The 12,482-nt window shown below is 41.7% G+C and overlaps 1 protein-coding gene across 1 annotated transcript in view; it reads right to left on the bottom strand.

Moving 5' to 3' along the window:
* STARD9 (StAR related lipid transfer domain containing 9) overlaps window positions 1–12,015 on the bottom strand; it is a 91,575-nt gene extending 79,560 nt beyond the window's left edge. The window contains exon 1 of the mRNA XM_056492298.1: window positions 11,919–12,015. Coding sequence (XP_056348273.1) covers window positions 11,919–11,965 — 47 coding nt within the window. The 5' untranslated portion in view covers window positions 11,966–12,015. The remainder of the gene's footprint in view (window positions 1–11,918) is intronic.
* Between the last annotated feature and the right edge of the window lie 467 nt (window positions 12,016–12,482).

Here is a 12,482-nt window from a genome sequence, read left to right as displayed (position 1 = left end):
TACAGACAACTTCCACATCCAAAAGGAGTCATGTTAGAGAATGAAAAAAAAAAAAAAGTTAACAAAACAAACAGAAAAACCTCCACAAAAAAACAAACAAAAAACTCAAACCAAATTAATCTCATTTCTGGGCTGACAGCAGGGTAGCTACCTGAAGATAAGGATGCTTTTATTTATCCTTCTCAATAATAATCATTGGTTTTTTTATACATAATAGGATAGAACAGAGGAAGAAGAGGTCAGTGTTCTATTTCTCCAACTTTGATACTGAGTAGCTAAGAACAAGACAAAGATGATTTATATTTCCTCTATATTTTGCTTTGTGGTATGATACTGACAAATCTTGTAAGATGCAACTTTCTGGTAAAGCTGTAAGAAATTGGTTTAGAAATAAAAACAATTTTGTCCTTAGTGCAGTTTTGCCAAATTGTATCAAGATTAAGGTGAAGACACACTGCCATTTGGGGTTAGATGTATATATATCTCCTGATAATCAGCTGGATCAGTATCATGAGGTAGTTAAAAACTAGGCAAGATAAAATAAGAGTTAGAAAATTCACACCCAGCTGACAACTGCTCATTCCTGGCCCAAAGACCTTTAACAGATTCCTTTATATGTGTGCAGAAGTATTTAGTCCCCCACCAATTACAATCTGCCTTCACTGGGGGCTCTAACTTCCAGGTGGCCCAAAGCACATCATCTGCCTTTGGGTCTCTCTACTTCTCAGTTTTTAACCCATGCTTTCTGTTCCAAAACAAGATTCAACACAATGCCTTAGGGCACTTAAGGCTTCCATGAAGACAATCACTGCAGCATTTGAGCTTTCCAAGCATAAAAAGTTTTTAAGCACATTTCTGAGCATAGCTGTTCCAATTTTGCACATAGAAATGATGCTTTACCTTAAAGTCTCTTGCCTCACATTACTGATTTTTGAGGTACCCTCCTTGAGACAGACTGAACTTGGTATTTCCTGTAGTACATACTTGCACATGACTCTTCACATAGAAGATACAAGGACAGCTCCCAGAGATTTTAGTTAAGCTGTGAGTGTTCAGCTGTTCAGCACATCAGTCACCCAAGTCAGATCCCAAGAGAAAGGGAAACACATTATTACAGCTGAGTACAGAATGGAGCCTCACAAGGCTCTCTAAAGAACAAATGAACAAGGAAGAGTGCCTAAGGACACAGACTGTGAGTACCTAAGCTAGAGATGTGCAACTGATGCATTTAACCTGGATATGTGCAACTTCATAGATGTTCTGACAAGCAAATACTTTCCAGTGTAAGTTACTTAGGGGGCTTTGATATCCATGTACCAATCTCTGCCAGATGAGCTAATGGACAAAGCTGAAAATCACCCTGTACAGCAGATGGGATTTAAGAGGCAATGGGACATTTTGACAGAAATTCACAATGTTTTGAGAAGACAGAGAAAATCAGAGGGATCATTTAGGAGGGAGCTTGCTTAGTTACACATACTCCTTCTTTCACTGCCCAAGTATGATCTTTGCCCTATCCTGCTTCCCAATCCTTAATTTTCAGTCCTTAATGTTCCAGTCTTACCAGCCTAAATAGTTCACTGAGTTCCTATCCTCCTCCTATGCTCACACATCATTCCCTTCAGGTATGTGCTGTGTTCTCACTGGCATGTGCATCTTGCCCAGGGCAGTCTTCAGCTGCTCTGCAAGTCCTGTGTCCCATCTCCCCCTGCATTGTAGCTACTCATAGGCTGATGTCTCTGCTCCAAAGATAAATAATCTTGCTCTTCTTTCAGTGTCTAACCCAAGTGTACTTGTACACTCCACAAGTAAATCAGTGTTTCTTCCTGGACGTGTGCTGAGGTCAGTAAACAGATTACTGAGAACAAATGAGAGAAGACCCTGTTCTCAGATCTCATTCCTGGGCTTCAATTGTGACTTGGACAACACTGAGCTCAACTTATTGAAGCAATGCTCAAACAATGAGGTTTTTTTTACTTAAGGGGATGATGCAAGCATCATTTGGTCAACACTAAAGAATTCAAGCTGAGAGAAAGCAGATCCCTTAAAATTTTTACCTGCTACACTATTACAAGTCTTCAGTGAGCATGGTAAAGAGTTTTAATGATTTAGAACTTGGGCAGAAATGGAGAGTCACATCAAAATCAATGGGGAATTCAAACAAAAGGTAGTAGCTTTTATATGTCTTTAAACATAATTTCCCCATGAACTTATCTCCTGCAGCAGCTGAACTGTTCTGGGTGAAGCTTAGAAATAATTGTAAGCAACCTAGTCTGAAACAGACATTTGTGAATAGAACGTTTGTGTTCAAATGGGTGAAATCTGGGAAAGCTTTTAATCTTTTTAAATGCCAGGGTATTCAAGTTGCAGAAGTAAGGCAACTTCAACAACAAACTGTGATCTCAACCCAAGCTATAATGATTACATGAAACTCACTGCCTTCAGTCCACACATGTTACACATAACCTTCTGAAAAAGTGACTTTACTCTGTGTGTTCTTGTAGACTGATACTTTCACAGGCTGCAGTCATTACTAAAGATTAAAGAAGAAATTCCAAAAATAAAATCTTTGAGATACAAAAAAGTTCTGGATATAAAAAAAAAATTATACCTTTATTTACATATCTATTTATATTGAATTAAACATAAAACTAGTAAAATATAAACAGCTCAAAATGAAATTGCCACCTTTTACCAGAGGGTATCAAAGATTCCACACTATGCAGTCGTAAGGTTTAATGCAGCATCAAGTATCTCTGTTTGAGTCTCACACAACAAGAAAGCCACCAGAGAACAGGGACAGAACTAAAGTCTCCCCTAGCTCTGGGTGCATATTCACATCACCCAGGCTTTTATCTTAACTCCAGACTGTTTCTGAAAGATGCAATTTCTCTTTTCTGCTCCAGCCTCCCACATGTGTTTCTACTTTCTAGCAATCACACACCCATGAAATGACTCAGATCAGCTGTGATCAGGAAAAAAACCCCCACCAAAATAAATAATCAAAGTGTCACAGGACTCTCAAGCCCTTCCAGAGCACCGAGCCCAGCAGTCACACAACCTGCTGAGCCAAAGCAAGAGAATGGCAGGAGCACGTGGTGGTGAATGAGACCCTTCCCTTCTGCTGCAGCTTACAGCCAGAGACCAGGGAGCAAGAACAAAGCAACCTGCAGCTGCCAGCTCTACAGACCAGGCATTTGAACTCTCTGAAAATGCACATTTATATCATGCTTCATTTTGGTGCAAAACAGAGAATTTGGAGAAAGAAAGCACAGTTTCCTATCTAAGCCCAGGAGGAAAAACAGGCTCACAGCTGTTCTAGATGTTTTAATCTTAACTACAAATTGCAAACACTACAAAAGCTCCCTCAGCAAAACCTGTGTTTGTCAGTACAGTCTTACACACTAGTGCAACAGCTTACATTTGAATGATAAAGCATTTATATTAAAAAAAAAAAAAAAACTGTATTTTTTGTACCAATAAAATCAACTTCAAACTACACTTCTCATGTAACAAGTTTGTAGTAACATGTGTGACTCCTGCTGCTCAGAAGTCACTGTGCTCCTAACATTTAGTTTCACAATCCTCTCTTCTCCCTCACTTCTTGAAAAATGCACACTGTGTTTGGGAAATGCCTCTCCTAAATTACTGTCCATGAAAACAAGTTACCTGTACAAAAGCCGTAGAAACACCACTTAATGGTGCTTGTTCCAGGAAAGACCTGCATCTTCTCAGTCACAGAAAGCTTTAGAGAAATGCAGACCCAGCAAGAGAACAGTGACATAAGTACAGAATGGAGTGGCAGGGCTGTAATTGGGAGCTACAGGGGAGACACAGCAGAAACAAAGCTGCAGCAACAGTCCAGAAAATAGCAGCAGCCCAAAGGGAATCTCATTCCATCTGCTGTTGCTATGAAAAATCATTTCTGCAGTCAAGATGTAAAGCTAATGCAATCCCCCAGGGACAAAGACACTCTGCAAGAATGAGCCAGTGGGAAAGAATCATGGGAGGATCAAGATCTGGAGAGGGACACTTCCACAGCTTGCTGAATCTCAGTGACATGAGTTCATACACAGCACAGAAGTGCAAGGAGGTATGCAGAGCTGGAGGAAGCAGTGGGTGGAAAGAAAGGGGGAAGTTGGTTTTTTATACATTCTAAAATTTGCTCCACTTCTCCTCCACCCTCTCAAATGACAGGCACTTGGAGAACAAAGGAAGCTGACTTTTTAAAAGTTGCTTGTTTGTTTTAGGAACATGTACATGTGATAAAGCAAAAATACTGTAGTCATTAGCAGTAGGCATGTCATGCAACAAAACAGCTTCTACAAATACAGGCTAGCAAAATACTTAGAAAAGTAATGAAATATATCAAAGCAAATGTACAACTCAAGTACATGAAAATTCTTAAATGATTTTTAAAAGAAGCTTCAAAAATAATCCTGCACTCTAATCATGTAAGTAACCCTGGAAGTAATGAAGTAAGTAACTTAATGCTTTCCTGCCAGTTCCCACCAGTCAAGCTAACTCCAAACCCAATCTCAACCTCTACTGAAATATAGTCCCTCAAAAGCAGTGTGCCAAGAATAGCAATCCCTCCCCTCTTGCAGAGGCTCTTCCAGAAAAAAAAGTAGCCTTCTGTGGCAGGATGTATACCAGCAGTTCCTCCTGCTGTCTCTTGGACTGTCACTTCCCAGGATGTGACCCATACCCATGGCAACCTGTAGATAAGGCAGACATTTACCACTTGTGCCTGGGGACACTTTGTGCCATCTAATGGCACACCTATGCAATCACCGTGCCAGTAGCTTATCTTGGAAAAAAAAAAAATCTAGGCCAAGTATTCCCCTGGTCATGAAGTCTAAAGATTTTATAGGGAAAACTTCAGATAGTCAGATTTATCTTTCCTTTCCATTAACAGTAGGTTGTACAGTGTCCTTGACCCTTGTTTATTGGCAGAAATATCTTTGAGAAGCTGCCATCTGACCAACATTGGCCATGCAAACAAAGAAACAAACTACCCAGGGTTTTTTCTCATCTTTGCCAGTCTTCAGAGAGTGCTACCCCAGGAAAATGGGTTGAGAACATACCTGCTGGGTACAGAACATACCTGGGAGGTACAAGGGTGCAATGAGAAGAGCACCAAGAGACCATGCTGCTGCATCAAAAATTGCAGAGAATGTCAAAGCTTTTGGCCATTGGAGCTTCTGCTCTCTACTGACAAGTCAAGGTACCTCCAACCACAACTTTCCCAAACACAGCATCCCTCCACAACAGCAGCATGATATATATCCTTATACCTGCTGCTGTGACTTATCAAAGTCAAGGTGTTAATAGTATGAACATCCTCACTTTGGCCAATGCAGGACTTTTTAATATGTAAAAATAAAGTATCAACAATCAAATAAATTCATCTAAGATTAATTTTCAGTGTTTCTCATTATTCTTATTACCCAATACCATTTTGGATATCTCTCCTTAAAGTCAAAACTGTTTCACTGTGTCTTGCAAATGGGAGTGTACAGCTGGTCAGCAATCCTCTGACCAAATTCAGAACAGATGTTTATAAATAATTCTAAACTCTCTACTGAAGCCAAGTACACAGAGTTCACCAAGACAGCACGCTGCTATACGAGACATGCTGCTCAAGTAATTTTTTGAGGCTACTCCCAGCTGCATGGAGCTTTCATTGGCTCTCATAATGCCTAACACAATCTGAAAGTTAAAAAGCCCTGGTCCTAGTGATTATATTATTCTTGTGTGGTTTTCCCTGTTCTCCTTTGTAAATACTATACGGCAATAAAAATATGAACATTTGGTGCAGATATAAACATAAGACATGATAAATCCAAGTGAAAAATACTCCTGATTATACAGCAGTGCTTTGAATTGTGGAATAATTATGTTTTCTTTTCATGCAGAGACATGGAGGGGAGGAGGCAAGAGGAGAGGAAAAAGTCTTTTTCATCTGTCACACCACCAGCATTTAAAGAAGCATGAAATAAGGAGGATTTAAAACAAAGCTACAGTCCAGTCGGTGTAGTTTCATCCACCCTTGATTTCACAGCTGTTTACTGAGCAATGACATAGTATAATTCAGACTTTTGCATCAAAGGAATCCTGTACAAATGCCATGTTTTCCATGCAAACCAGAATGTGGATACAGAAGTCAGGTTTCATTCCTTGAGACCAACTCTTACGTGAGTGGTCCATACAGTGATCAAACCTACAAGCCCAGGGTTATCAGCAGCATGCTCTGACCAAGTGAGCTCATCTCAGGGTCATAAAGAGTTCTGCACTTTTAAGAAGCTAGAAAGTCTGCCCTTTATCAAACTTAGAAAACGTGGTTCATCCAACTTCAAGAAAAATACATCTGGGAAAAGCTGCTGATGCAGTACCCTTTATAAAGTAACAGATGTGGCTTATGGAAACCACTTGCTAATGCCAAGTACTGATGCTAAGAGAAATGAGCAGCCACCTCAATTACAGCTTACATGAAAATTTAAATAAGACTAAGTAAAAGAAAGTAATTAATTTGACAGAGGGGGGTGGGAAATGTCAATATAACCTTAACAGGATCTACAAATGTTAAAATACATTTGTTTGGAGAGAGACTTTTCTTTACAAAACCAAAATTAAAATCTCAACTTTTCTTTAAAAATCCTGGTTCTACTGTGGCAAAGAAGCTTGAAATTATGAGCAATGCTTAGACAATGCAGTTCACACAGATTTTCAAGGAGCAAAAGACTCTTGGACGTCTGAGACAGCCCTTTCCCACCATCAGGTACCAATCCCAAAACCCAGGGCTTTTGAGACACAGTTCAACTACCACTACTTGAAGAAAAAACTCTTCTGTAACAGAGGGATACAGAGGAACAACTCACTCAAATACCACGGCAGATAAAAGAAGAAGAAAATCTGCCATTTATCTGTGTGAGGGGGCAACAGCACCAAAGTTACAAGGAATATATATACAAAAATATACAAAGACAACAATAAGCTCCAATCTAATGTTGCTTTAATTTTATTTTGATAAAGCATTTAACATCTGCTATGCATAAGGTTCAAGGAATGTTGCCCCCCAACAAATGTTTTCTACAAACATTACTACAAGTTATCACTCTTGTCAGCAGTAAACCACATTGCTGTATCTAAGTTCTTGTGGTTACACACAAACATGTAGAATAGCTAATAGCACAGTCTATAAAACAGCATTAAGTATTTCTTGCAAAATAATCCTTCCTTTGTTTACTATAATGTGATTACAAAGAACAAAGGAGATAAAGCACAGCAAAGACTAGTTAACAAAGTAAAACCAATAGTGATTTACTTTGCACCATTTCTAAAATGATCTGAAATAAATTTTATTTTTCCACATAGCCTTCCTTTAAAATAGGAATAGATTTAAAATACATCATGATACACCCATCAATTGAGGTCCTTCCTCAGCTATTCAGTGAAGCTGTGCTCAGCACACTGCTGAGGTCAGCCTCCCACACCAAGCCATTTTCTGGAAACTCCAAGTAAGAAAGCTTCCCTAAAATTCCCTCCCAGGAATGGACTTGTTCACTGAGTTCTTTGGACCTCAAAGCTAGCTCCTCCTTCCCATGCTACCCTCAAGCCTCATTAACTGCTGCATTGCAGGAAGGCAATTAGAGGAATATGTCATGCAGAGCAGCAGTAATGAGGAAAACAACTGTTGCAGCTCAGACTATGACAGCAAACACCTGCACAGCTGGAAGTATGGTTCAGCTTTGCCACGTGGGGCTACCCAGACATTTCTTTGATGCTTTCATTTGTCAGAGTGTGGAGGACACGGTCAAGAACAGGGACTGGGGAATACACAGCTGGCCAGGAGGCTTCAGGTAACAATTCAGAAACAATGCAAAGCAGAAAAAAGACAAAGGGCAGCTTTTGGATCAATCGACCTGTTCAGCAACTCTTTCAGGTCACATGCCTGTGAGGGTCATAGAGGATGGGAAAGTTATGGTGAGTTAGTAAAAACACCAGGAAAGACTCTTTCAAGTAAGAGCTCTGTCCTTTTCCAGGCCAGAGAAGCAGCTGAAAAGTGGAGATGATATTTACAACACCAGAATGTATCTTACATTTTGCTCAGTCCTGCACAAGTAACTCCCAAACTTCAGGGTACTATCTGTGAAGCAAAGTACTTTAAAGTTTCAGAAGCCTCACAACTTGAATGCCCCAGTGTCAAGGTTTTAACTAACAACATTATAACTTTATAAGTGAATCAAACAAATTTGCTGTCAATGATTTTACTCAGGTCTCAGTCCACAATTCATGAAGGAATGCAATGTCTTCTAGTCACTGGTGCATGCTAAGAAAAGAATCCTATAGGAATGCATGAGACTCTTCACTGAGGTATAGACCACTGTTTTTAAAAAAATTTCTTCTTTCCTATCTCTGACCTATGCAGCAGCTCTCAAACAACACTGTGATAAAGGACTGGATCCTGGGGACACACGAATGAGCTGAGACCAGCTGGATGGAGGGCACAAGATGCAGTGACTCAGGAAGGGAAAGGCATGAGGCTGCTGTGCTCCATCCTGGTCCCAACATGATACTGCCCTGTTCCCAGAGGGGTCCCATGCACAAACAGCCCTCCCTCTTTCTTATCTGACACAGGGCTGAGATTCTCAATAAGAGCAATCAGCAGCCCCAGGTAGGTACTAGAAGAGTGATGGGTTATCACAGCAAAGGGACAAACATGCTTGAATCTAGCAGCACTTAAAACTAGCATTTGTTTCTGCTGGCCTACATAAAAATGTAAAAGGATATGTCCAACACTGCAGGGGTTTCTGTAGCAAACAAACATCCACACAATATTAAGAGAGCTACCCAGGCACAAGGAGAGCCCTTTCTCAGCCAGTCACACCTTTCCAAGTCTGGAGGGGAAGGTCTCCTATCTTAGCATCACACTGCAGACTGCAGGGCCTGGCATCCTCCACAGAGCAATCAAAAAAGAAAGAGGAACAACATTCCTAGTCCACATAGTTACATGCTAGCATTCAAAGTGTTTCCATCAACAGCTTCTGACTGACAGCCAAAAACAACATTACAGTCTCTTTACCAAAGTCTGACATCCAATAGACCAAGCATTAAGATGTTCAGAAATAAACCATAAAGGGATTTCATCAGTTCCCAGCTCCTATTTAATACCTGGCTATTACCTATGGCTATATGACAATTTAAGGAACCCATTCAGGCTTCCATATTTCTTTCTAAAGGAGAAATGTATTTACACAAAGCAAGTATCCATGTAACTACAAAGTAACAAATCTTCTATAGGATGTAGAATAGTAAATGTGTAATAAAGACTTTTAAATGCTACTCTGGGGAAAATATTTGACTGAATTTACACCCAATACTATATTTTTGGTGATTAAAAAATCATTTAGACTGTTACAGAATAACTGATAGCATTATGAAGAACACTGGCTACAGGCTGTTTAAATTTTAGGCAATGGAAAACTGCATTTTGTGTAACTATGCTTGCCTTATATCTGTCATGGATTATTCAGCATAGGAGTTCTCTGTCAAAGAATGCACAGATGGGCACAGATAAATGCAGAACAAAAAGACCACTCTTTGCCTTACGCCAAATAACAAAAATTTTGACAGCTCCTGCATTAACATTTTTTAATGTCTGAATTTTCAGTAAATTTTCAGATGCAAAACCAGGGTTCATCTGCTATTGTAAATTAAATGAAGAGCAGCAATGAGGAATTTTGCATGATAGTCTAGAAAGAACCAACTGACCCATGAGTTCTAGCCTTTACCTGCAGCTTTCCAATTTCTGGTACTCTTAAAAGCCAGGTTTAGTATTTTTGGCTGGAACTGAGAGCGTACAAATTACACTACTTGACTCCAGTTGAACTGAAATTTTCACTGCAGGAAGTCTTCCTTTTTTAAAACACCTAAAAGATCATAGAAGCTGAGGCAATATGGGTGCCCTGTTGGGGCAATTGCAGAGTGTATATATAAAGATAGCAAGAGATTTGTGTGAGGACAGTAAGGAAACAATATAAGAAGCTGGAAGAGAGCAGACCTTTAAGCCCACTGAGAGCTTTTTTCAATGTCTATCAAGGTTACTCAAACCCTCATATATTTAGTATTTGGCTCTAAGTCATTTGAACAATTTTGTTCAAGGCTAGAAAGCAAGTTCTCATGTCAGAGTCTTCACAGAGAATATACAACCACTTCCTCTTCCCATTTATAAAACATGAAAATCCATTTTGAAATGCTTTTGCTGCTTTTTGCAGCTGAGGCAGCACAGTAGGAACAACTGGCCTATATCCTTTGGGGTCAAACACCACAAGACTGGTCCTTGCCAACCTTCCCATCCCATCTGTTACACCATCACAACTTGAGTAGATGGAATTACTGAAGAGTTTCTCCCTGCATTACCCCTGGAGTTTCCACTCTCATCTTCATACAAACATATCTGTTTCAGCTTCAGATTAGCTCCTCCCATGTGCAGGAAGCTGCCCACTTCTCTGATCCTACCCTCTTCTCCAAACTACCTTCCTCACCAAACAGCTGGCCCACCCTGACTACATCAAAGGTTTTCCTGTTTATCACACCTTATCTGTCAGTCACAGATGCTGTTTATTGCTATAATGACATATTCACTATTATGCACTATTTAAAGCAACCCACCCAGGAAAAACATTAAGACAGATATGGGGCAGCACACTTTCTAGTGAGAGGGGAGATATGGATAAAAATCAAATCATATATCTACCACTAGGGCAACACTAAGCAATAAAAGGTTAAGCTTAGCTTACTTCAATGCTGCAACTCTTCTTAAAATAGGCCAGTATCTATTAAAATCTGTTCCATCCACAGCTGTACAACAAATCAGAGCTACATAACCCTAGCATGATTTTAAATAAAATTATGGACAGAGTATTTTTAAAATCAGTTAGCTTTGACTTAAAGACAAAATGTGTTGAAAACCTGTAAATTAGTTTCCACTTTTCCCTTTTCCATTAATACCAGCAGGCTTGTTTTGGGTGGGACTTTTAATTTTTTTCAAAATCCTCTGGTGTCTTTTTTTTTTTTTTTTGGAAAAAAAATTCAATAAAAATTCATGGCCAAATAAGAACAAAATAGTCCAAAACATGTTAGTGTACTGCTGGCTAAAAGACTAGGCTAGTTTTCTGGCCGGGCAACTCTTCAAGAATCATTTTCTCCACTGCATGAAAAAGAGTTATTTATCACAAAAGTCCGTGCAGTCAGAAGACAACGTCAGGGACTCGTGCCAAAAAGAAAGGCAGCATCAAATCAAAGTCTGGTCCCTAGAGCTTGTACCACTTTTCAAACCATTCCTGTCTGGAGCGCTATAGCATTTCTCTAACAGGAGGGGTAAATCACCAGCCGCTGACATTTGGGCTGTCAGCTCTTTCTTTTTTTTGCTCCGAATTTCCAAGGTCTGCGGGGTTTTAAGCATGTATAATATACAAATAACACCAGAGCATTGCGCTACGGCATCTTCTTGTTTGTGGGAATTGTCTTCGAGCTGTAACATGCAGCTTTTGGGATTTCCATTGGAGCCAAGCAAGCCGGGGAGGGAGCGGAGCTGAGCGACAATGGGAATATCCGGCTCTGCCTCCCGCTGGAAAAAACAGCAACGACAGAAGGGGAAGGGAAGGCTCCTGGACATTGTATGCAATTGTCCTGCTTTGGGGAGCTCAGGAAGAGGGAAGTCAGCCTAACAGCTCCACGGGGTGATATTTCCAAGCAAACTTTCCAAGGCGTGTAGCGAGGCGGCGAGAGGCTGCCGCTCCTCCCGGCGGAGCTCCCTCCGCAGCCCTCTGTCCCTCCCTCAGCCCCGCTCCGGGGCGATCCCGTCCCGACCACCGCCCGCTGCCGGAGCCTCCCGCCCCCCGCGCCCCCCGCACCTTTTGCTCAGAGGCCGGACCCGCACGGCGACCTTGACGTTGGCCATGGCTCGGCTCACGCCCCGCGGCTGCGGCCGCCCGGCCCCGCATCCCGCCCCCGCCCGCCGCGGGGAGGAGCGGGAGGAGCGGAGCCGCCCGCCCCGGCCCGTGCCCTCCCATCCCGGCCCGTCCCGTCCCATCCCGCCCGCGCCCTCCCATCCCGTCCCGTCCCGTCCCATCCCGTCCCGTCCCATCCCATCCCATCCCGTCCCGTCCCGTCCCGTCCCGGGCAGCCCCCGGAGGGAACGCACGGAAACTTTCCCGGGCGGAGAGCAGACGTTTTGGGGCTCTCTCCAGCATCCAAACCGCGCTTTCCCGCCTCAGACAGGTCTGCCCGGGAGAGCGGCACCCCCAGAGAAAGAGACGGGGATTTCGCGCTCCCCCAAACTCTGTTTTGCCCCTCAGCAAACCAGCGCGGGTTTTACCCAATGCCACCAGTCTTTTAAGGGTGCTGCCCTTAAAGCGCTCACTATGGACAAGTACTGTAAGCCCTCCACATTAATTTGACAGGAGTTTAGCGAAGGC

This window comes from Oenanthe melanoleuca, chromosome 5, assembly GCF_029582105.1.
Source record: "Oenanthe melanoleuca isolate GR-GAL-2019-014 chromosome 5, OMel1.0, whole genome shotgun sequence".
Lineage (NCBI taxonomy): Eukaryota > Metazoa > Chordata > Aves > Passeriformes > Muscicapidae > Oenanthe > Oenanthe melanoleuca.
Note: the sequence above shows the minus strand (reverse complement) of the source record. Positions and strands in the feature narration are given on the sequence as shown.